Source organism: Siphateles boraxobius, unplaced genomic scaffold (assembly GCF_051911475.1).
Source record: "Siphateles boraxobius isolate OS27281-9 unplaced genomic scaffold, OSU_SipBor_1 16, whole genome shotgun sequence".
NCBI lineage: Eukaryota > Metazoa > Chordata > Actinopteri > Cypriniformes > Leuciscidae > Siphateles > Siphateles boraxobius.
Window position 1 is genome coordinate 10844188 of NW_027508766.1, and position 25256 is coordinate 10869443.

The 25256-nt window shown below is 36.8% G+C and overlaps 1 protein-coding gene across 10 annotated transcripts in view; it reads right to left on the reverse strand.

Annotated features, from left to right (window-relative positions):
* Positions 1 to 25256, reverse strand: part of slc4a4a (solute carrier family 4 member 4a) — a 67637-nt gene that overhangs the window by 39089 nt on the left and 3292 nt on the right. For 6 of the 10 annotated variants that reach the window (XM_077231573.1, XM_077231574.1, XM_077231570.1 and 3 more), the window contains exons 3-4: positions 22146 to 22219; positions 17381 to 17554 (exon numbers count right to left, since the gene is read on the reverse strand). In XM_077231573.1, coding sequence (XP_077087688.1) covers positions 17381 to 17554; positions 22146 to 22219 — 248 coding nt within the window. Of the gene's footprint in view, positions 1 to 17380; positions 17555 to 22145; positions 22459 to 25256 lie in introns of those variants that run through there. The other 4 variants (XM_077231566.1, XM_077231567.1, XM_077231564.1 and 1 more) reach the window with 2 other exon arrangements.

The following is a 25256-nucleotide window of genomic DNA, read 5'->3' on the forward strand; positions in this document are numbered from 1 at the left end:
AACCAACAACGACTCCAATCACCCATCCTTCCGACTTCCTCACTTCTCCTGGGTGCTCGGCGTGGCCTCAACAGAGTCCCAGGCCTTGACCAAACCAGCCATGCGTTCCTGGAGAAAGAGAACGCTCAACCAACTTCCACTTGACACTGCCGGAACCATCAACGACTTCAATTTTCAACAACTTCAAGAATTGTTCCCACTACAAATGCAAGTATTCAATTCAATGAAATGTGAAAATGAAATTCTGATGGTTCTTCTCATAGACCCTCTTCCGGTTTCCAATTTCATCCTATCACTAACCTATTTATGTATTCATGTGTGTATGTTGTTTAGTGTATTTATATTCATATAAATATCTATATTTAGTTAATAAAACTTGTACATAATATGTATTTGGTTCTGTTTTGTTTGCAATACAAGTCACTTTACGATCACGGTTTTTGCTACTGGCTCAAAGTACTGTACAGGCGAAGAAATAATTATTCTTCTGTGGCCATGGAAGATACCCTTTTCTTAGAATAAATTAATAATCAAAAGAGTTCATTGGAAGAACTGATTAATTGATTGTAATATTAATTCAGCCACATCAAGTTAATCCAATTAACTGACCCAAATATTTATAATTAATAATAACAAGATATTATTGATTATTAATATTTCCAAAAAGCTGAGTTCCTTACATTCATGTTGATTCATCCTTGATAATACTAATAATAATTTTTAAGAAAAACATTTATTTATTTTAAAACATTTATCCAAATGCACAGATATTACGCAATGAAGTGAATCTTAAAATGCTCGCTATAGGCTAACAAACACTAAAAATAAGTGAATAAACCAAGCGTCAACCTTCCGGTCTCTCTCTTGAATCCAACCCGGAAGTGACTTAAACTGCAATTCATTGACCGGCCATTAGAGACAGGCCCCAAAAGAGAGTCAATCCCATGTTAAAACTTTACAGCGGAATTTTCTTTTTACAGCCTGGTTGTATACAAAAATACAAAAAATGGTTTTGGTCTATACATATAGCTAATTTTGCCCTTCATGACAACTGTGAGGGGGGTGAATTTTTTATTTTTTTTGGATTGCCGCTGCTGTCACTACTAGCCGTTTGTCTGCTGTCTGTTAGCCGTCACGTCACCTCAGCTAATCCAGCCACTTTGCCCATTTTCGGCTATCCGGGAGTGACTCGCGGTGACGTGCTGCCAAGATGGCGACGGCCAGCTCCGCCCACTTTGGGCTTCAAAAATGCCCTTCAGAAACCTATGGGTGACATTTGTTTTATAGTCTATGGAATAAACACTGTTTTTTTTAATAGAACTGGTCATTTTAATATTTTTCAGAGATTTGTGTAAGGTGAACGCTCATGGTGACTATTCTTCTATACCTCTCCCTATTATTCAATATATGCTCAGGAAAATTTGGTATAAGTGACGTATGTAGCACTAGCTCAGTGTGAATAGAGCTAGTGAGTGAATACTGTCATAGGCATTTCGTATACTGTAATAAAAAGAGAAACTGTCCTCTGATTCAACGTCCATTGCTGATGTCATTGGCTCGAGTTGACATCTTCTAATGTTGATAACATCAAAATAAACATCATGGATACAATGCTGTTTGAGTAAATGAGTAATCTTATTGTGCAGTTCTGCACTGATTTCTGACGAAACCTCCACACTGAATTACTATCCATAAAGTGCTTGTGTTTCTTTGAAAAGGTTATTAAACAACAGTATCTGAGGGGATAGAAGTGCTGGATATAACACTAGCTTTCCAAAGCCAGTATTTTCCTCAACTTTTATTGCTTCTGATATGGTGAAAGACAAGTCAGAAATGTTATCACCACCACCTGGAAAAGTGATAACAGAATGAGAAGAAACTTTAAAACTACACTAGCCACAAAACATCAGTAATTCCAACATTTATATAATACCATAACCTACGACACCTTTGTTCATATTGAACACTATAATGAGTTTACAAATCAAAACACTGTAACTGAGACTATAAAAATGTGTCATCTAATATACAGAGATTTTGCCTTGTTAGTCTGCCATGAGGTCCTCTTATCTTTGGTGAATTTAAAGATATTTAAAGAATTTAATACACACTTTTTCAAATATACACTACCGTTCAAATGTTTGGGGTCAGTATTTTTAAGAAATAAATACTTTTATTCAGCAAAGTTGCAATAAGCTAATCAAAAATGTCAAGTAAAAAGACATTTATTATTTGACAAAAGATTTCTATTTCAAATAAATTCTGTCAAATAATCCTAAAAATGTTTATCAAAATCTCCATAAAAATATTAAAATATTAAAGTTCAATAAAAATAAGCAGCACAACTGTTTTAAACAATGATAATGACAAGAAATGTTTCTTGAGCACCAATTCAGTACATTATAATGATTTCATGAGACACTAAAGACTGGAAATGATGCTGCAAATTCAGCTTTGCCATCACAGGAATCAATTAAATTGTACAATATATTTAAATATAAACAGTTATTTTAAGTTGTAATAATGTTTCTGTATTTTTGATCAAATAAATGCAGCTTTGGTGAGCATTAGAGACTTATATCAAAATCATTTAAAAAAAAATCTTACAGATCCTAAACCTTTGAAACGGTATGTATCAAGAAATTGTAATACATTATGTTCATTACTCAAAGTTTTAAGTATACCTTTATTGATTATTTTATTATTTTTACGATATGTTCAGTTCACGGGAAATGACTAGGCAGTACTGTTTAACTCATTTGGGCCAATTCGTTGTCCCAACTCTGTTCTTTAAAGTCCACACACAAAATGACCCTGCAATGCATACAGACAACTCTGCTATGGATACCAAGCACTAAGCCTCAGCGGACACTCACTTCATGCTGTTGTTAAGCAGGGCCGGGACAGAGGGAACAAGCGAGGGAGGGAGAGAAAGAGGCATGGGTGAGTTCAGTATGGGAGAGAGCGCAAAGGACAGATAGAAATGAAAATCGCATCGTTCAAACAAAGTTTCAAAGCTGTGGGCTCTCTCGCCAAGAGCTACGACCTACACAAAGGAGACTTTGTCCATGCACCAGGGGCTTATGGGAAAAGCGAGGGGGAAGTATACCCAGGGTCCAAAAAGGGACTTAGCTGAGCGGCCACTTCGTGCTGGAGAGTCCCAATCTCACTAGCAAAACTGTGCAACATCCCACATGCAAACAGCAGCAGTATCCCAATCCACATTCCTCTCACTTCATCTGAGAGCAAGTATTCAATGGCATTCTTGTGCCATGCATAGACCAGAAAAACAATAATTCTCAATGCTCACGGGTCTGTGAATTGTGGTGTTGAGGCAGTTACAAGCTTCCCACGTATGTCTGTAGTAGAATTAATGGCCTTTGGAGCATTGCAAGGCCAATATTAAAGAAATAGTTCACACAAAAATTTAAATTCTGTCATCCTTCACTTACCCTTATGTTGTTCCAGACCTGTATGAGTTTCTTTGTTCTGTTGGACACAAAAGAAGATGTTTTAAAGAATGTTGGTAACAAGACAGTTGACGGTAGCCACTAGCCATTGACTTCCATAGTATTTTTTTCTTACTATGGAAGATCAATGGGGCCCATCAACTGTTTGATTACCAACATTCTTCAAAAAATCTTCTTTTATGTTCAACAGAAGAAAAAAATTCATACAGGTTTGGAACAACATGAGGGCGAGTAAATTATGACAGATTATTTGGGTGAACTAACCATTCAAGGCATAAAATACAACCAACAGAACTACATAGTCAGTTTCAGAGTGAAGAGCGGCTCTGTTCATTTCCACATGTGCAGCTTATAATACCATGCAGCTCATCTTCTCTCAAACGAGTCTGCGCAGTAGTGAACTCGGAGCCAGATTTTGCGCAGTAGTGAACTCGGAGCCAGAGTCTGCGCAGTAGTGAGCGTAAGTGGAGGCCCCACAGAAACGGTTAGTACAGTTTACTTAGGGCCCTATAATTTCCTTGATCATGGAATCATGGACGGAATCGCGGAATTGGCAAATGAACGCAGAATCTAGTGTTAATGTGGAATTTCGCGGAATTTTACATATTTGGAATGAAATTATGTTTTTGTGTGGGAGAAGAACGTATTTCTCGGGAAAATCCAGACCTGGGGAAGCAAATCTGGGCGACACAACCCCTCCCGTCATTTCAGCTGCCTCTCCCCCTTCAAAACAATGAAAGCATGGCGAAGCGGCTCTCCACGGCTCTGCTTTAGTCTGCGAAAAAGTTAAGAAACTTGACGCTAAGCCCTCAGTACCGAGCCGAGCAGTTCCCACGTGACTTTTATGCAGTGTTTCCCACACATAGACTAATTCGTCGCGGTGCGCCACAGAATCAACACCGGCCGCCACATATTGCTTTCCGTTATTTTTTTTTTAACGCTATTTAAAATACGCAGCGTATTCTTTCAGTTGCATTTCCTTTCCCTGCTCTCCCTCCGTCTCTGTCACTCACGCGTCTCTCTCACATACACACACACACAACCCCTCTCGAGCACAAGGCGCTCCGGACTGGACAAAAGCGAAGCGAACTCCGCGAGCGACACTGTGTGAGTGAGACCGAGTGTGTCCGAGAGCGCGCTCGATAGTGCGAGCGAGAGACCGAGTGTGTCCAAGAGCGCGCTTTACAGTTTGCTAGAGAGAGACTGAGTGTGACTTTTATTTAAACTTATATAAACTAATATAATTTATTTTACAGGATAATTTAAAGCTCATAACCATTAATATTTTGTTGTTACCTGAAGTACTTCGAGTGCAGTGTTTGCATCATGCAGTATTTGTCCTGAAAAGTAAATGTTATGTTTGTTACCTCAATAAATTTAAGGTCATTCCTGTTTCATTTGTGTACATTTTAATCATTAACATTAAAAGCACACTCTTTGTACGACTAAAATAACAGTAAAGGGTAAAAAAAAAATTCCCCAAAAGTAAAATGGGAAAAACGGAATTTGCAAAAATTAAAACGGAAAAAATTGAATTTGGGAAAAAATAAAACGGAATTTGGAAAAAAATAAAACGGATTTTAAAGGGCCCTATTTACTGCAGCACAACTCATTATGTCAGTGTGATATAAACAGCTATGGAAAGGTAGAAATTAAAGTTCAATCTTTTGTTCCATACGATTAGATGGAGAGGGCGGGGTTTATGAGCTATACTGCATCCAGCCACCTGGAGGCGATCTAAACGTTTTGGCTTCACTTTTCAGGACTTGTGCGGCACACTTGGTATGAGCAATAGTAATCTTTGTTTTTGCAATCCATTTTCAAACAATCATATATACGTAACACTTTCACATAGTTTTTGGACTAATGAGTGTGTTGCATATTAATAATTGCATGCAACATTTTTTATTTATTTACATACAGTATATATTTTTAAACATTTCTGCGAACCTGACAGCCGTGCTATGTGAGTAGATTTACACTTCACTAGTTTACTGGCACAAAAAGGCATGATAAGATTGTGTATTAAGAGGCTGTCTTTTGTATTTTCTCCTAGCAACAGATGCTTGGCGGAAACACACGACTTGCCACTTATCAAGGCACAAAGAGGGTTTCAAGTAAACTTCCAAATGGGATGCACAAATGGGGTAACACTTAAACTAGCAATAACTCAAAATAATTCAATATAGTTTATTATATTATTAGTATACAGCTAATAAAAATTTAATTTGTAGCTTTCAGACTAACTCTTATGACAAAATGACGTGTTAAGTGTGATGTTTTCTCAGTCTTTTATGTCAGATGAAACATTTAGCCTGTAAGAAAGAAGTCAAATGCTGGTTATCACTGCTGTGTGTTTCACATCAGTCCAGCAGTGATGAGCACAACAGTGATTAAACACATTTGAGGCGTCACATGCCTGTGATGAGTGGCTCTTGTCTTTTGTTTCGAGGCACAAAAGAGTTTTATTCAGAACAGCTATTGTTCTTTCACTTGACTGCCTCCCCTGCCATCTCCTACTGACTTCCTGACAGTAACTGATACCCTGAGCACACCAGAGCACAACTACCACTGTCTTCACAACAACTTTTCCACATCATGGAGAACGTCTACATCCTAATGATTCTTTGAATAGCTGTTTGGGACAGCTAACTGCCTGATTTTCATCTTCCACTTTAGATTGAACTGTTCTACCCTAGTAGTAACATTTTCTAGCACAGATTATGTCAGATAAACATTTATTGTTATTATTCAGTGTGTGATTATACAACTGTTAGCGACAACAAGGGGACAGAATTGTCGATGAGCCACTAATCAGAAAAGAAGCCTCACATGCAGGACCCTTATGTCTGTTTTCCCTTTCTCATCAGGAAGTGATTAGATTGAGCCACTTAACACTCTCCGATTACCCTACGTGCCTGACACATAGCCTACCTCAAGATAATTTTACCATGACGTTTGTGTTGCTCTCTATAGATACAATTAAAATTTTGTGAAATCACTCTTTTGTTATCTGAAAATTAATTTCAACACTTGACCCTCCTCAGATGTCAGGATTAGAGCGGAGTCAACAAAGGACCAGGAATACATTTGGGTCTGACTTAAAACTGATGTTTTGAGAGGGATTCCAAAATGGTAACCATGAGATACTAATAATGAATGGAGAAATCTGTCACCAGAGAAGGGATTGACGCTTACTTTTTTCCCCCCCAAGGAGCACGTCTGCTCCCAATTTGAAAAATTTAGGAGCCCATAAAGAACTTTAGGGGTGTAAAAACTAATGTCTCAAATAATTTGTTTTTTTCTTAAAGGATTACGAGGAAACAAAGGATAAAACATTTACAAGCAAAATTATTTAATCTTAAGTTATTTAATAATTGTGGAATTATGCATATTCTAAACATTGAATTATATGCCAGATACAGTTTATTTTGTAACTGTCTAAAACAAGCAATCGCTTGGCAAAAAAGGCAATAGTGCCCGATTTTACTTTGAATGTGCAGCTCTAATACTTATTTAATGAAATCATCACCTCAAGGAAACTTAAAAAACTTAAGTTGTCTTTTGAAATGTAATAATCACATAAAAACAGTGTTTAATGTAAAACCTAAAATTAAGAATTTGTTAAACCATTTAAGATATTTAAGATACTTATAACTGAATTTAAGACTTTTTTTAAAGGTGCCATGTGTCAGAATTGAGTTAAAAACATACAAAAAATGAGTTACACGGATCAAAAGAATGAGAAGAAATAAGGGCGATGATGTCATTAAAAAAATGAAAAGTTATAGTGTTGCAGAGATATCAACCTGAATTAGCATGCTAAATTAGTAGCCCCGGCCCGACAGATGTCATAATACCAGTTTCGGCCATGGGAGGCAGTATGCGGGCAACAACAGCCAAACTGCAATACACAAATAAGTCGCACGGCTTGTGGGCGTACTTGAAACTGATGTCAATCGTCTGGAAAGTACACCCCACTACTACAGTTCAGTTCAGGGAAGAGAGCGGAAGAATGGCTGAAGCCCTTGGCAAGAGACCCTTACCACAACCACCCGCAGCAGGGAAAAAAAACGCGCTCGGAATCACAAATAAAATCGGATAAAAAAAAGGAGCAGAACCACAGTTAACATTGGCACTGCTTTCCATCGTTGGAGACAACTAATGGAAATGAAAGAAATGAGGTTTGACGCCGAACTTGCAACATTTCTTTTGGATTGGTAAGTAAGATGGTGTTAGTATTTCGCTAGAAGTATGTTTTATATGTTTGTTTAGTTTTTTCGGGAAGTTATAACATAAAAATGTATCGAAGGCTGTTCGATATAAGTTCTAAAGTTAGCGATGGCTACATTGAAAGGTGTAATGAGAACTACGTGAGCTATATTATGTTTACTAAATTGCTTTCCTGAGGTAAATCTGACATATTTGTTCTCCAGCTATGTTATTGACCTCTGCACGCTGATTAAAAAAAAGGATTGGTGGGTATTATGTATGAAGAATACATTTTGGTAAGTTGTAGCATACTGTATCTTTCAACAATGTTCGTGTGTTTTTACTATTAGCTATTAGAGATGATCGGTTCACGTGCGCTAGGGATCTGTCGTGTAACGTTAACATTACAAGCGCCAAAACGGTATTTTTTGTTTGAATTGCGTAATAACATTGACAGAATCGGTGACGGTGAATTCGTGAGAGTCGGCAGCTCTGAATGGCGCTAGTTTGGTCAACAGCAGCGAATGCTGTCTGTCAAATTAATGTAATTCAAACTAACAATAAAAATGTAATATGAACAAAACAAATATGAACATTCACTGGTGAAGGGGAGTAGCTTGAAGGTGTCATTTAAAAATCATCAACCAACGACTCTCCTCTGGAGTCAAAACGTCCTCTATTAGGAGTAGGCTCGGCTTCGGCTATGGCTCTAGGGTCGTTGTGAAGGTAGGGGTGGAGCATAGAGACTATGCCGTTTCTCGTTTGTTTCTCTAGAGTAGATCAATTCACTTTCTGGAGGTAGACTGCCCCCATCTGGTATGGAATGTGGAGAATGAATTGATTTTTTTTGCGGAAATTACACAAGGCACCTTTAAGATCCGCAGTGACCTACTTTTTATTTACACGTACTCCAAAATACATTTTACGGTTCACACACAGTTTCTTCCTTTCATGGAAAGAAAAGTAAAGTAATTAAACAGATAGTACTTTATAAACTTTATAAAACAGATAGTTATGGCCCTAGATATCTAAATTAAAAATCTTTCGTATGTTGAAATCCACAATAGCCTATAGCAATAGTTTGTTATGGTTGGTATGGTACGCACAACACAAACAGGCACATGCACAAAAAGGAAAATACTATTTCTAGCATTTAACAAATAAGATGGCTTTATTAACAAAACAAATAAAATAAATGATATCTGACTCCTGCTGCTGATCTGTGACTCTCATTCAGACAAGCAGACGTGATTAGTTTTTAATTGTAGTGTCTGTTCTCTAACTGAAGTAAATTATTTTTTTTATTACTAAAAACAAAAAATGAAACCAGTGGGGGGCGGTGCCGTGGTGGGCAAATGAGGTAATCGGTGTCAGGTTGAACACCGTATAACACCGGTAACACTGACTATCGCAGCAAGCCTAGTCTAAAAATAAAAGTATTTTATGTTCACCAAGCCTGCATTTATTTGATCAAAGTATACAGTAAAACATTAATATGGTGAAATATGATTAATATTTAAAATAACAGTTTTATATTTTTTAAACAGAATTTATTCCTGTGATGGTCAAAGTTGAATTTTCCGCATCATTCTCTTCAGTGTCACGTGATCCTTCAGAAATCATTCTAATATGCTGATTTGGTGCTTAGTAAGGAACATTTCTTAATATTATCAATGATTAAAACCGATTTGCTGCTTAATGTGGAAAGCGTGATACATTTCAGTATGCTTTAATGAATCGAAGGTCCAAAAGAACAGAGTTTATCTGAAATATAAATCTTTGTAGCATTCTAAAAGTCTTTACTGTCACTGTTGATCAATTTAATGTGGTTTTGCTGAATACATTTATTAATTTCTCAAAAAAAAAAAAAAAAGTCAGTGTACATGCCAGGAACTACATCTGGTGGAAAGATAGAAATGATTGAATATGCTTGAAAGAATAATAAATAAAATACATAAAATTTTAATGAAAACATTGTCCTTTTTTATTATGTAGTGTTTAATAATAAAACACTCAAGATGACGGTGTATAGTAAATAAGTCATTGGGCTTAATTATACCAGATGAATAAAACCGAGAATCAAAACTTTCAGTTGAAGATAAATCACATGCAATTTTTAGACTACATAATAGACAGAGATCACCGTGCATCATAATAGTGATAATACACAGTGTTGGTCCATTTGTATTCACACATATCCAAGTGTGATCTGGTCACTACCTGGTCATTGGGAATAGTGTGTGGGTAGACATGTGGTCAGCTATAAGCACCTTTAATCCCAAACATCCCCCAAAGACAGTCAGGGGAAGCAGCATGTCCAGACACTCTCTATGCTTCAATAATACATGTTCAACTGCTGCCCAATATTATCATACACAAAGCTTGACAAACATGTATACACTAGAATGTGACAATCCATCCAAAACAACATTCGACTAAACAGTGTTTCCACATTCACATGCAGACCAGATTATCCATTACTATCATAATGGCAAGACGACCATTATTTTTTTCATGTCCGATATTAACTAACTAGTCAATAAAATAAAGATTTGTTATAGCTGGCAATCACTAATGTGGGCCTGACTTAGGAAGGTAAGATTAACTAATTATAACCTGCAGTGGAGGAAGAGAATAACTGTAGTTGAGAGGATTACAGTGCACCAGCCCTCCTGCCTCTGGGGTTAAGAGATCTCCTGTGGGACATCCTACTCAGCAGAGGGTCTGACTGGCTCCCATTTATGAAGTTTACAATTATCAAGAGACAGAGAGAAGGGACAGAGCATCCATTATAAATCAAGTCAAAACTAAAAATACATCTTTTAATCTTTAAAGTCTGATGTAAAAAAAAGTCAGTGGTGTAATGAGAACGTCTCTGTGACTTTTCTTGAATAAAGATTTTGCCTGGATCCTCTCAACGCAAAACACACACATACCACATCACTCACGCTGTTTTAATTGAAGGACACACACGTCACTCTGAGATCACGCTGCACGTGCACACACAGAAGCATTCAGGAGCACACTGCCACGCAACTTTTATTTAAAAAATTGCTTCTCTACTGAATCGCTATGTTATTTTTCTCATTAACGAGGGGATAAAATTGCTGGTTTTAAAGAAGTTAAACTCACAGTTTCATTGTTAATAGAGAGAGACGCTGAACAGACACAAGAAAATCACACATGCATCTCTCATGCATCTCTTGCTCTCTCTCTCTCTCTCTCTCTATGATTTCAAATAAATGCTATAATTCATTTGTTGAAATAAATGCAATCTTACGCAGTATTTGATCTCAGTGCGTTTACTGGCACCATCACTATTGCGTTTATAATGGGATTTTGGCAATATTGCGTTTAAACTTTACCTCATGTAAAAGCAATACTTTGAATATGGTTACTACGATTATGAGATTGATCGCATTATTTTGATCAAATTAAACCATCTTTGTCCGTTTTGTGTGGTTTGCTTATTAATTGTGCAGGGTGAAATGTTGCTTCACAAATGTATAGCAATAGTCTTTTTCAGCTGTTTCACAACTATGCTCCAAAGTCAAAAATCTAGAGCGACTAGGTAAGAGCTGCTCAACTGTGGCATTAGCTGTAAAAGATGTTTGTGTTGGGTAGGGCTCTGCACTTTTCTCATATCTTGTCTCCTGCTTTGTCGGTTCATGTATGTTACATGTGTAGCAGCAGCATGTCTTACATGCTCACCACAATGTCTGTGAATGTACTGCAATATAAAGTCTCAGTACCTGCTCTGTAGCGGCTGCGGGGTAGCAGATCTATTCCGCCAACACCAAATATATTAACATTACCAATTCCATTACATGCCAATATCTCAGAGTTGTCATAACATAAATTCATCACCGTGAGCATAAGACATTAGTTTAAAAACATTTAAAAATCTTACCGACCCCAAACTTTTAAACTGTGGTTTGCATGGAGAAAATACTGTATAAATGTATTTATTATTTAAGGTGTATCAATGTTATTGTTTCTTAATGTCATTGGTTCTCTAATGTGTTGTGATTTCTATTAAAATGAACTAAACTGCAAAGCAAATGTAAAGGAATCACTACATATGAGAGAAACTATTCATCTTAACAGATGAGAAGAGAAAAGCTTTGAATATAAAATTCTCAGAAAACAATGGGCAGTTGCAATCTGGCAGATCATTAGCAATGATCTCACACAACACACAGGACAGTTTCCCGCCTATATTTGGACGCATGAAAATGAACCATAGTGCTGAATTGGAGGTACAAAGGCATGTTTTTAATGGAGGAAAAGAGAACGGAATAAGACAGGGAGGCATCTTCAGCACTAAAAAATACAGTTAAAGGGGTGATGAACTGAGAAATCAAAATTTCCTTGAGCTTTTGACATACAGGAGGTCTTCATACTAGAAGAATATCCTGTAAGTTTCAGAACTGAAAACTTCCTTGTTAGTCCAATAAAAGTTTTTATTGACACCAGGCTCAGCGAACGACAGGTTTTTCAAAGTGGAGATCTATGACGTCAAACAGGATAAAACCCCTCCTACGACGATGTAATTTTGCTAAACTGGATCGAGCTACCAAGCAATAAACATTTACGAAATATTGTGCAGTACCTGGTCGTGGAAGAAGACAGTTGCTGCATAAGCTTCCTTCGGATTCCAATATTAGGAATGCGTGGTTAAGCTTTATTAAATCAACAGAAAATCAGTCACAATTTCCAACACAGGCTCTGCAAACAGACTTTTACGACACGGATCTGCCAGCAACTCACAAACATGTAAGTAACCATGTTTATTTTAATTCCTGATCTGTGAGCAGTGATTTCTGATGTGTAATTATTCAAGTTCAGTAGTATCTTTCTCTCAAAATCATTCAATACTGATTATGCATCAGTGACTAAACGATCAACTTCACATCGTTTCTCTTAAGATGAAATAATATTAAAACTGTGATTAAGTTATAGAAAGAAAGCGACCAAAGAACGCTCCTTTCCCAATCGCCCAAACTGTCAGTCAATCAATCACACAGCGCGCAAATCTCGTTATGAAATCAATGCACAACGAAGCTCTACCTGTATTTACGTCGTGTTTGCATTGTTATTTGGTGAAAAAGCATTCGTGAGTGTGCAAAAACTGCGTTGCAATAATGAGATCTTTCTTCACGCGATCACCAGACTGTATGTCATCTGCTCAGCTCATCACTGCAACCTTTCATGTGATGGAATAGATTTGAATATAATGCTTTAAACAATACATTTAAATATTTGTCAATCTTCTCGATAGCTGTAATAGTAAAAACGTAGTAGTTTCCGAGAGTTTCACATGTAATACTAGCTATTTTATATGCAAACATGTCAGCCAATCACAGCAGTGGGTGTTTACTCTGAAGTCTCACAGCAGACACGCTCCTTCAAACAGTGTGTTCAAATCAGAGGCTAAAATCAGGCTAGGAAAAATGCCTTTTATTTCTTAATTATGACAATGTTTAATGTAAAAACAATACTAACATTATAAGGGCACCCCAGGCAACATTATAAAATAATAAAATAATCCAGTTCATGACCCCTTTAAGGGTGACGGCAGCTCGAAAGACTATGACTTCAGAGCACTGAAGCAGAATTCCTCCTAAAAACAACGTCAGTTTAAAGAGATACAATATTCTGGCTTTATTTACTCAATCTTATGTCATTCCAAATCTGTATGGCTTTTTGATTGCAATCAATGTGCTGGTCAATCTTTTTAATGCAATTACAAAAAACAAGGCCTGGATAGGGCTGGGCGATAAATCGATTTTATCGATTAACTCGAATGTGTAGTTTACGCCGATTTTTTTTTTATGAAAATCGGTTTTCTCTTTCACAACCGCCGACGCTCCCATCTGGGCTCCCGTAGTTCCGACCGGGCTCAGCGCTTGCCATGATAGAGATACACAAACAACATGGCAAATGAGCAGGACCGCGGCAGCAGAAGCACACCCGCCGAAAACATTTAGGCTACAAGCTGAATCTGTAGGGCCGCCAACTCTCACGAGTTCACTGTGAGAGACGCAATTCTGTCACTTTTTACACGCTCTCACGCCACACATCCATTTTCTCACGCAGAGAAAAATCGCGAAGCAAAGAGGACACTGACACCGACAGACAAGACAGAGCAGTTTACTATCGATATGAAACAGATTCTCAGCTCTCAGATTCTGTCAATTTTATTACAAAATTCAAACAATAAACACCGTTTTGGCGCTTGTAAATGTGACGTGAAAGAACGCTGGCAGATCTCAGTTCAAGCGGCACGTGAACCGAACATCTGTTACTCTTTACTACCAACTTACCGAAATATAATAAAATCGATCGATCAGTGTTTTTCAACCACGGAAAGATGTCCATAAAACAGCTGGAGAACAACATATGTCACGTAACGTTACATTTACCTCAGGATGGCTTTTAATGACCCATAGAACGCATGTTAGTTAGACGCATTATAAAATAAAAAAACGCATTATATTTAATTTCAGTTAGTAAATTAAACCTTAGTAAACCTTTAATAATACCAGCTGACAGGGCTCTTTGTATGTTTACAGCATTAGGAGAATTTTTTCTTTTTGGGAGAACAATTAACACATTAACGTATCTACTGTACCTATTTATCCAAAGGAATTTATATTGAATAAAGATCAGAATCAAATCACAAGAATAGAATTGAAATTGGGAAATTTGTGTTAAGTTATAATAAAAACAATAGCATACCAGTAAACTTAATAAAATTATGTTTAGTTACCAAATAATTTGACAATCACAATACACTTATTGTGATGCAAGTTTTTTTTTGTTTTTTACACATCCCCCCCAATCCCAATCCACCCATTTTATTTTATGTTACATTTTCATTGTTTTCAAAGACAGGGCCTGTCCTCTTGTCTTTTTGGCTTGTTGTTTTTGATTGCACTTTAATGGAGATCAAATCCCAGAAGGGAATATTAAAACAAAATAAAGTTAAAACTTGTTTTGAACAATTTCTTTGTCATCTGCAGATTGATTTTAAGTAGGGAGAGAAAAAAATCGATTTAAATCGTAAATCGGATTTTTTGTGAAAAAATCGGGGATTTTTTTTTTAGGCCATATCGCCCAGCCCTAGGCCTGGAGCTTTCTAGCTTCATAAATTACCTTAAAAGTGGTCGATATGACTGGTGAGCTGTAATCAATTTAAAGCAATTCATTGAAAAGACATGTCTCCAAAAGAACGAAATATACAGAAATCATGCATGCATCATGCATTCTCTCATGAAGTCATATGGTCAGGTTTTATACTGCCTTTTTGTAATTTTAAAGATTTGACTTACTTCTATTATACTGAAAGGGATATTGTTCTTCTTCAAAAAAAAAAAAGTATTCCACAGAATTAATTACATATTTTTCATTCTTGGGTAAACTATTCCTTTAAGAAGTAGGGATATGAACACATTCACATTTCGTGCTTGCAATGTATTTATTTATTTATATCATACTGTTCAGATTTAAAGAAGATTTACGGTGTTATTTGTAGCAGCCTATAAAGAGGAAGATTGATACTAACAAACATGCATCCGGATTAGGGATAACAATCAGGAAGTAATCCATCTACAGACAAAGGTCAGTACTCGCGCTGCTCAGGGTCAAAAGGCAAGGAGCCAGAACATTGTTACATGTGGGACTGCCCTATTCTTCTGCATTAAATCAATTTCCATCAGAAAATCCCTTGCATGGGAAAAGCAGACACTGACACACTTTACAACAATATATGTGGACAATTTTGCATGTACAAAACATATACGCATATAAAAATTAGGTTTGATTCTTTGTGTAAGAATGTATGAGAGCTCACTCTCCCTTTCCGTTAACTTCAACATAAATGCATTAATGCAAGAAGACCAAAGTTAATTTGTCCAAATGACCTACAAATAGCTTACTTCTAGTTGTGTGCACATTGAAATAGAATAGAAGAAGGATTTTAAAGATTTTAAAGATTTTAAAACAGAAAAAAATGACACACATCCCTTTTAAGGATAAGGAAGATGATTAATAAAATAAATTATTTAAAAAATCTTTGGGTTAATGCGTTCCTATGGAGCTGAAATGGCAACGCATAACAAATACGGTTCAATTTGTTAACATTAGTTAACTAAATTAGATACCATGAACTAACAATGAAAAATACTTCAGAAGCATTTAGTTTAATTTAAATTTTTGTTAAATTTAATTTAATATATTATTAAAACCAAAAGTTGTGTCTGCTAATATATATATATTTTTTTTATAAAATAACATTAACAAAGATTATTATATATTGCATAATGCACTAACTAATGCTAACTAAGGGGACCAAATTGTAAAGTGTATTGTAAAACATGTTTTTTGATAAAGGGATTCAGAGGATAAATTGAAAGCCCAGAGATGGTAAGTCAGGTGAGCTCTGGGTCGACATCTCAAGTTCTTGATTCTGCTTGGTTGCACTTGAGTTTCCATTAGGAGCTGAATACGGTCAATAACTGAGTTTGTGCAGAGTCATCACAGTAAACTGCACTAAAACCTCAGCAGATTTAAGAATTTATAAGAATAATTCAGCCAAAACTGCGTCATTATTTACTCACCCTCATGTCGTTCCAAACCCTTATACTATTATGTCTTCAGTGGCACACAGTCAAAATAAAATCAAACTGTCTTTCAAATCAAACACAGCATCAAACGTCATTAGTTCTCAAGTGTCAAGTAACCAGAAATAATGACGTCAAACCTGCACACTATAGGTGCCATATTTAATTTGAAACCTGCAGTGGAGGTGAAGTTAAAGCTGTAAAGTAAAATATAGAGCACAAATCATAGGTACTACTTTTTTGAGATTGACAACCCTGTGTTTACTATAAACCAGTGTCTTTGTATGGAAACATTCTGTGTGAAGACACTTTTGAAAATCACTTTTGTGTCCCACTGAAAAATAAAGAAATAAAACCGAATGAAGGTTTAAATTGTAATAATAGTGAGTAAATTACTCTTCTTTTTTTTAACCCACTTTTTTTATTTACTTTGAACAAGTCTATATTGCCACTGCATGATTTTAAGTCAACATTTTCCTTATATGACCTTGGAATCATCGTGTACTTTCTGAGCCTCTCCCTCGCTTAAGTGATCCCTTTCACCTCCTCTCTTCCTCCTCATTCTCCCTTTCAGCTACCACATCATTAGAGAGCATTCAAAGTCCTGGCATCCAAATCAACAGAAACGCCTCCTAAGTGATCCTCCCTTGGGCGTATAATACCTCGCCATTAGAAATCTCAGAGACACACATACTTCCCTCCCTCAGCGGCTCACGTCAGGCAATCGTGACCCATTTGGATGGTTATTACTTACACGCAGGGGCCCTAGCCCTGTCTGTCCAAACACACTCATCCACTGACTAGGCAGCTCTGGATATCTGTTCTGACAAAGTAGAGTCAGCAGCAGCCTTGGCTTTCAGCTGTGTGTCTATGTGTGTGTGTGTGTGTGTGTGTGTGTGTGTGTGTGTGTGTGTGTGTGTGTGTGTGTGTGTGTGTGTGTGTGTGTGTGTGTGTGTGTGTGTGTGTGTGTGTGTGTGTGTGTGTGTGTGTGTGTGTGTGTGTGTGTGTGTGTGTGGTTCTGTGAAGGAGCCCTCAGGATTAATGTGAATTGATGGCTCTTTGGCAAGCGCTTACTGAGTGGTTTGAGGATGCTGTTGCTGGCCTCCTCATTGTTCTCTGCGTCTGACCTGTCCGAAGTGTTCTCAGTCACTTTCTCCTTTCTGTCCTTGTGACTGGTGCGCCGGCGATGACGTCTCCGTCGACGGTAGCTCTTAGGCACATGCACACCGATGTATACGGTGTGGTGACCTGAGAGAGTAAAATTGAGAAGATGAGTCAGGCTATTTAGATCACATGACATAACCAAACCTAAGAAACACAAAAAGACTCCAGAAAACAATTGAACTTCAGCATAAGCTCACTGCAAAAAAAAAAAAACAATCATTATTTTCTGTCTTGTTTACTGGTAAAAAAAAAAAGAAAAGAAAATGGACCACCAACATTTGAACGATAGTGTAAATTGCCCTGGAAATAAAAATATAAAAAATGTTTAAAAAACTTCTGCATTAACCTTTTTTTGTTTTGTGATTTATGGTCAAACAAGAAAAACGAATGTGGCAAAACCTTCTTCATTCAAATATATTCTCTATAAACAAGTCTTTGTATTTCAGATATTTTACATACTTATTTTCAACAACTATGATCCCAGACAAAATGTGCAAAAACAGCGCTATCAGTGGCTGCAGCTCGTTCTGAGTGAATTCCCCTCAGTATATCAAAAAAGCCCTTGATGACGTAGATAAACACTAACAGAATTAATTGACTCAGCCAAGTCAAGTAAATACAATAATGTCAGTCCTAACATTGTTGTTGTCATGAGATAAACGGCTCCCTTCTGTCAAGATAGCACAAGCCACGTGACCATCCCACAGATACACACTTCAACATCTGTAAGATAAATAATGTGTAGTGCCACTGAGGTCAGGAGATGAATGCTGACTGTTTCCTTGCGGCCCATTGGTTACGGCATATGATGCAACCTGAGTAAAGACATAAATAAATGGCGTGACTTCCTCAATGCAATTTATGCAGGAAATTGTGGATTTCACCGGAGGGGTTTGCAGCAGACTGTCAAGCTAAATATTTTGGCAGGAACAGCTAGCAGGTAGAGCGAAACGTCCAATGTTTAGATCCATATCATACAGACACTTTCCATGTCTCTCTCCCAGTCACATGAAGTACATCTGTTAAAACTACATCCCACACAATGTTACTGAGTAACTTATTGAAATATTCTGTAATGCATCTCTAACTAGAGCAGTGACATCAGTGCAGATCTGCAAACCAGACCTGGTACAATCTATCCCTGAATTCTAAACTTTTTCAGGCTAGTGCTACAATTTAACTGAGATGTTTAATTTACCAGGCCATAATCTAACATGGCATAAGTTGTCAAAGAAATGTATATTAAAGTGTGCAGTGCATCTATAAATGAAAATGAAATGCATGTCAATATTAGTTAGAAAGGTCTTTCACAAAGCCAGTGTTCTGCAACCTCTGACTCCATAATAAACTGCTTTACTTAAAGATAAACACTTATTAGCTTTTGATGCACAACATTTACACAACTAAACATTTTGAGGTCAAAAATTAGGATAAGGATTAGATTCTGGTCTGCAACATGGCAATCTGTGTCAAAATTGTTCAATTTAATACTTTCAGCCCAAGTATTAGAGATTAGAGATCAGATCGATCAGAGACTTCTGAAATTTCAGTATTTACAGTGCTAAAGTGCATCTCAAATGAAGGTTTTATACACCAATTAAAAGTAGGACAAAAAAACAAGTACAGTAAAAAAAACTAAGTCGAAGTCATATTCATGTCATGTAGGATTTATTCAGGTGCATCTGTACTTGTTTATCCACAGCCAATTACAAGGCTGTCTTTACATCTTCAGCCCAGCTGTAGTGCCACAGGTCACATAGTGATCATGATTCACCCCATCAGAGAGACTAATAGACCACCACAGTGATTTATAAGCCTCATGACATAATCAAGCATCGAGGTTAAACGCAGGACAATCACCGCCATTAGGCAACAGACGAAGCCACTGGAAGCAGTGGCAACACATCCCACACTTCGTTCACACTACCAGCATTTTTCATGTTTCAAGTGGCTGGCGGTAACTGGGAGTTACCAAGTAAAGTTTGTGAATGACATTCACAGATGTTACTCCATATTGTAGACAACGCCCCACTGAATTAACTCCTATTGGTTGTCGCTCCAGAAAGTCACTCTCCATTTGCATAAAGTTAAACATATCTCAACTTTGTCGCTACGCTGGACATGCCTACATCCTGTCGCCAACTGTCATCATGTCGCCGGAAATCGCCAGCTCGGATCGTGCCGCTTTGTCGCTGGTAGTGTGAATGCATATTTAAATGGCTAGATAGAACAAGTCCAGATGACCATAGATAATATGATGCGGGAACATTCTGCATTATTTGTTTCTTGTTTTTATTTTCTGCATCGAAATTTGGTCTAAAATGACTTACTTTCCGATGAGTCAAAAAAAAGTTTTGCAAATAAATGAATACATTTTATGCAATAAGAAAGGTATATGATATAATGTTTACATAATGTCTAAAAAGAAAAGAAAATCACTTGGTTTTCAATCCAGTGTATCCTGAATTTAAGTGGAGATTTCTTCTAAAACAGTTGATCTTTATTATATTTGACTCAATCGTGAAGATACGGCTGCTACTGTTTTTATGATCTTATAATGATTTTCTTCTTCTGAAACAGAGACAAATCCTACATTAAACCTGCACGTTTTTGTGCACCTGCACAAGTAAGTACAAGTCAAGATACAAGTCAAAACTGTCTCCGGGACTTTGAACTACGGTCCAAACAAAGCAAAATAACAATGATTATCCACTGAACCTTAACACAAAGATCTGTTTGTATTTGTAAAACTTCACCCATCACCCACATCTTTACTTACAGGATAATACACTCTCACAGTCAGCGAGAGATCACTGCATTTGGATGCAGTCCAAATTGTCTTTCCAAATGTGACATGCATTTGTAATTATTGAGTGTGTTAATCTCATGTTTTCATCTTGTTCTTATCTCATTACCAAAATGTGTAACTTCATTAGTACGTTCACAATAGATCATATTTAATGTTACAATATAATTTGTCATAGTATGAATTACTTAAGAATTACTGTGCATTTTTTTTAATAGTATGATTTACTAATTATTTTGCATAAAAACGTCATCAATTATACAAAAAGCTTAGTTACTGTATGTGTCTGTTTGCCTTAAGTTAAGAATCAGTCAAGATGGTCCGCTCCAGGGCACATTCGGCATCTTTTCTGCAAACATTCTGGAAAATGATTGTAAATTGTAGACATTTTGCTTTTTTCTTTGCTTGTTTTAAACAAACAAGCAAATGGTGCAGAAAGATCATCGAGAACCATTTATGAATAGGGATCCCACCTATGCTGGGATGGGCGAGAGTAAATAAGGAAAGGGAGCAAGAGCAAGGACTAAGAGAAGGAAAGGGAGAGGTAAGAGGGAGGGAGGAACCACACATAGTCGAGCCAGCTTTGTGCCAAGCTTCCTGTTCTTTTGGAGGGACCCTTTTCTATGCGACCATAGAAAGAGAGCTGAATTGGAGTGGCACGCAATTCGTCACTGGATAAAGCGTATTCCCTGATTCTGGCTGGGACATTATGGGCTTCAACATCTGAGCACCTTGTGTTACCGCAGTAACAGAGCTGTTGAGATGGAGGGTACAAGTACAGAAGATAGCGACACGCTACTGTGCATGCTAATAAAGATGCTAATAAAGCTCTAGGCTATATCTAAAAGAACTGCGACATATAGGCTCTTTGTCTAACAGGCACATGTTGTTATAGGTTACTTTGAGGGCAGGCCGACATTTTTTGTTGTTGTTTTGGGAATTTCTAAGACTAATGTTTGTTCTTTCAACAGTAAAGTTTGGGGTCAGTATTAATAAAATAAATACTTTGTATTAAGCCGCTCCATCCAATTCCCATTTAAACAGCAGTAATAGTACTTCTATTAAAAAAAAAAGTAGTAGTGTCCCTCAAAGATATGGAAAATGCAATTGTAATACAAAGTTTCTCTGGTTATGTTTAGAATAAAATACTGACATATACTAGTATGAAAATATTCAGTATGCACAGATGACCTATGACATTTTAAAATGAACAGCGTACAACATAACATACAGTGTGAAATACTATATCCTACAATCCAAAGTGCTTGACCTGACCTTCTATTTCCATTGTGACAAATAAATAAATATTTATCCCCCATGAGATCAAGAATATACATATATATATATATATATATATATATATATATATATATATATATATATAGATAGATAGATAGATAGATAGATAGATAGATAGATAGATAGATATAGATAGATAGATAGATATATATAGGTATAGAGATATATATATATATCATTCAGTTTCATTCTAACTCTGATTCTAGTTGTCTGACTTACAGTAGATAGATTCAAAAATGTATTAAAAAATAAATTGTGTACTTTTCTAAGTACCTTCCTAAACATGCTCCTAAACTACACTCTGATAAACAAACACACACTAACACTCATTTAAATCTATCTTTGGACCGGAAGGAAACTGACAGGGTAAACAAAAAATCACCTGGTATTTGTGCCCTACATCTTCATCACCTTCAAGTCAACACTAAACGTTCCACTCAAATCAAACTGTATCAAAGCAAAAGCAAACGACTCTTTCACACTTAGAACATTTTCTTGATTCCAAACTTTGAAAAACAACAAATTAAACAACTAAAATAAGTGACTTTAGACTAAAAATTAGGTACTTACCTTCAACCTCTTCCTGATCACAAAAGTGCTTGAGTAGCGAGACCCCTCTGTCCAGCACGGCCTCATCCTCAACCCTATAGTAGTAAAAGAGGAAGAAAGACTGCTCACACTTCTCTTCTAAAGACAACATGGAGCCGTAGCATTGCGGTTCATTCACTTGTAGTGTGTTTCTGCTAGTACTAGCCATTTTCCCAGGTTACCAGGTACCGCTAACAAGGGGGAAGTCTTCTGTTCTGGATCCAGTCCTGGTTAGTAGATGTGTGATGTAACTTATGAGACACAGTCCTGTTCTGAGGCTGCTGCCCTTGAGGGTACGCAGGAGCGGTCAGGTAGACGTTGGGAGGGTAATCCCGTCTATGGGGGATGGGGCGGGCTGGGCAGCCTAGTAAGATACTAATTGAGTCTGATGTCCAGGAGGAGTGAGCCGGGCTGCCACACACAGATTTCAGATCAACTAAAGAGCGATACTAATGCTAATTCAACAAGTTACACGTGGGTGGAATAAACACTGAGCATGAACACAAACACTGTTTATGACAATCGGATTTATCCATCTGGTCTATTATACTCAAAAGTGATCCACGAAGCACACACACACACATTAACAAAAGGCTGGAGTAGTATCACATGGTTATCGGGAATTTTTATATGCCCTTGTGGCATTAAATCAATAATGAAATAACCTAATCAGTCTTGAGATGGGAAACTTTACAAACAAACAATGTGTACTGTATTTTTCTGGAAAATAAATCACACCTGACTCTAAGTCAGACCAGGTCAAATATGCATTGTTGAGAGAAAAAAAATCCCTCAGATAATTCCATCGGTATATGTTACATTTTACTACATTTAAAAATAATGTAAAAATTGTGTTATATTCAGAAAAAATGCAGTAATATTTGTTAGCATATATCTGCAGCAGCATATTAAATATTAAAATTAATTTAATGTGTTTGTATCAGTTTTATAAATAAAATTAAATAAAATATAAAAATAAAATACAAATAATTGAAAATAAAATATATCCATGTCTAAGCATACCAAAAACATACAGCAAAAAAAAATCTCTAACAAATTTGTCCAATTTATAAATAACAGTACCGTAACTAACTAATTTCCTGTTTGACATTCATGCAATAAGAGTTTGCTATTCCTTACAGATTTTTTTTTAATGAAGTGAAGTCAGTTATATCACTGGAAAAGTTATTGTTAATTTTAATACTTTGAACCAAAACAATTTCCTACCTAAACCAACAAATACACAAGAGTTCCAAAAATTCAACAAAACTTCATATGTTCAAATTGTAGAATAACATTTACATCTTTCTATTATAAGATGATTCTTATTAGTCAGTTCTGAATGGACTGATGTACGGCATTAAGCATTTGTTAGTAAACTTTCATCCGACCTGATCTGGCATAGACTAGTGGTACGTTTAATTTCTTATTTGTGCATTCTCTTTTCATTTCCTTGCTTCCTTTCCTCGTGTCTCAGCTCCACCCCCCGTAGGATACAAGGGAACGATGCAAAGAAAGAAAATTAGGAAAATTAGATTATTTAAGAAATCCATAATAAATAATAAAGCAAAAGGTCCTGTTGAAATATGTGAGATGTATTTCAACTGAAAATGTAAAGCATACATTAAAATTATTTTTATATACATTATATGTGCAATTTATATGTGCACCAGGTTTTTGACAAAAAAAGACTTCCGCATAGGATACTGTGGCGAGCATGACGAGGCCGAGGGCCGTGAGAGAACGGCGCGAGGCCGGTGGCGTGATTACTGATGATCGACACCTGCGCGACGCACCGTTCTCATATCTCTCACGGAGGAGCGGAAGCATAAAGGAGGAGCGACGAAAGTGGAGATCGAGAGAGGCCAGGCCTGGACTATTTTATTTAATGTTTTGTTTTATTATGTCTGTCCCTCACGGTCGACTGCCGTCTTTACTTTCGTTTTTGTATTTGTTTAATTATTTATTATTAAAATTGTTGAAAGTTTGCCGGTTCCCGCCTCCTTCTTCCTACAACATCTAACCTTGCTACAGATACACCTGTGCTTCCTCACTCATAGCTCCTCTGGAATCTTCCTCACTCCTCGTTCCCCGCGGTGCAAATAGAAAATTGAGATGTTTTTTTCTAAGATGGCTTTTTTTATTGGTTTCCGGGTCACAGGCTGAAGGACGGAGGAGCGAGGAATCGAGGAAGCATCAATTTGTGTATTGAGAAGCAACCTATTTGAGAATATCACAATACTATGCATAATGAATTTTTGGGCTATTTACTAAAGAGTGTATTAGTTTCACAATGCGTCCATGTACAATAACACTAATTTGATTATTAACGCATAAAAGGAATGTCTTTTTTGAGACTTCATCACACTCTGCATGTAAAAGGTATGCTGTAAACTCTATGTGGTGTGCTTTACAATTGTATCTTGGGGACAACGCCATTTGTCGACTAGGGACAAGGATTTGTGCTCCTAGCGAGGTGTGACTGCTATTTGTCACTTTAGGAAGAAGTCCAGACTGAAACAATTCAGGCACTGAAATTTCTCTAAGGTGAGGTAAGACTAAAGGTGTGCAGAAAATGGATATGATATGATGCTATTTGTTCTGAACACAAATCATCTTTTCAGGTTTGAAAATAAAGAGAATTTGACCTCTAAAATCTATTAAAACCTTCCCTTTTTTTCCCTTTCCCTTGAGAACACACTCAGATAATGATTTCCTCTGTGCGCTCCTTTCAACATGAATTGTCACTGAATGTTTACAAAACCATAAAAACAAGCCAAAATGTAAACACAAACAGGAAGGATAGAGCCTATTCCTCTGATAGAGCACAGAGCTCCCTGAGAGCCCAGTGTCACTGCATATCTCGACTAGATGCAATCAGGCATGCTGAAAAGATGCCAAGTTTAACCACTCAATTCTGTAACCCAGACTCATTGAAAAAGTGTGCCTGTGGTGACATTTCTGCACAACGATATCACATTGCTTCTTGCATGTTTCAGTGAAATGTCAAATGAGTGGCACTAGAAGTAGAACCGCACGAAAATAAGTCTTTGTTAATCGATTAATCTGCCCTTGTAATCATCATTTGTTTTG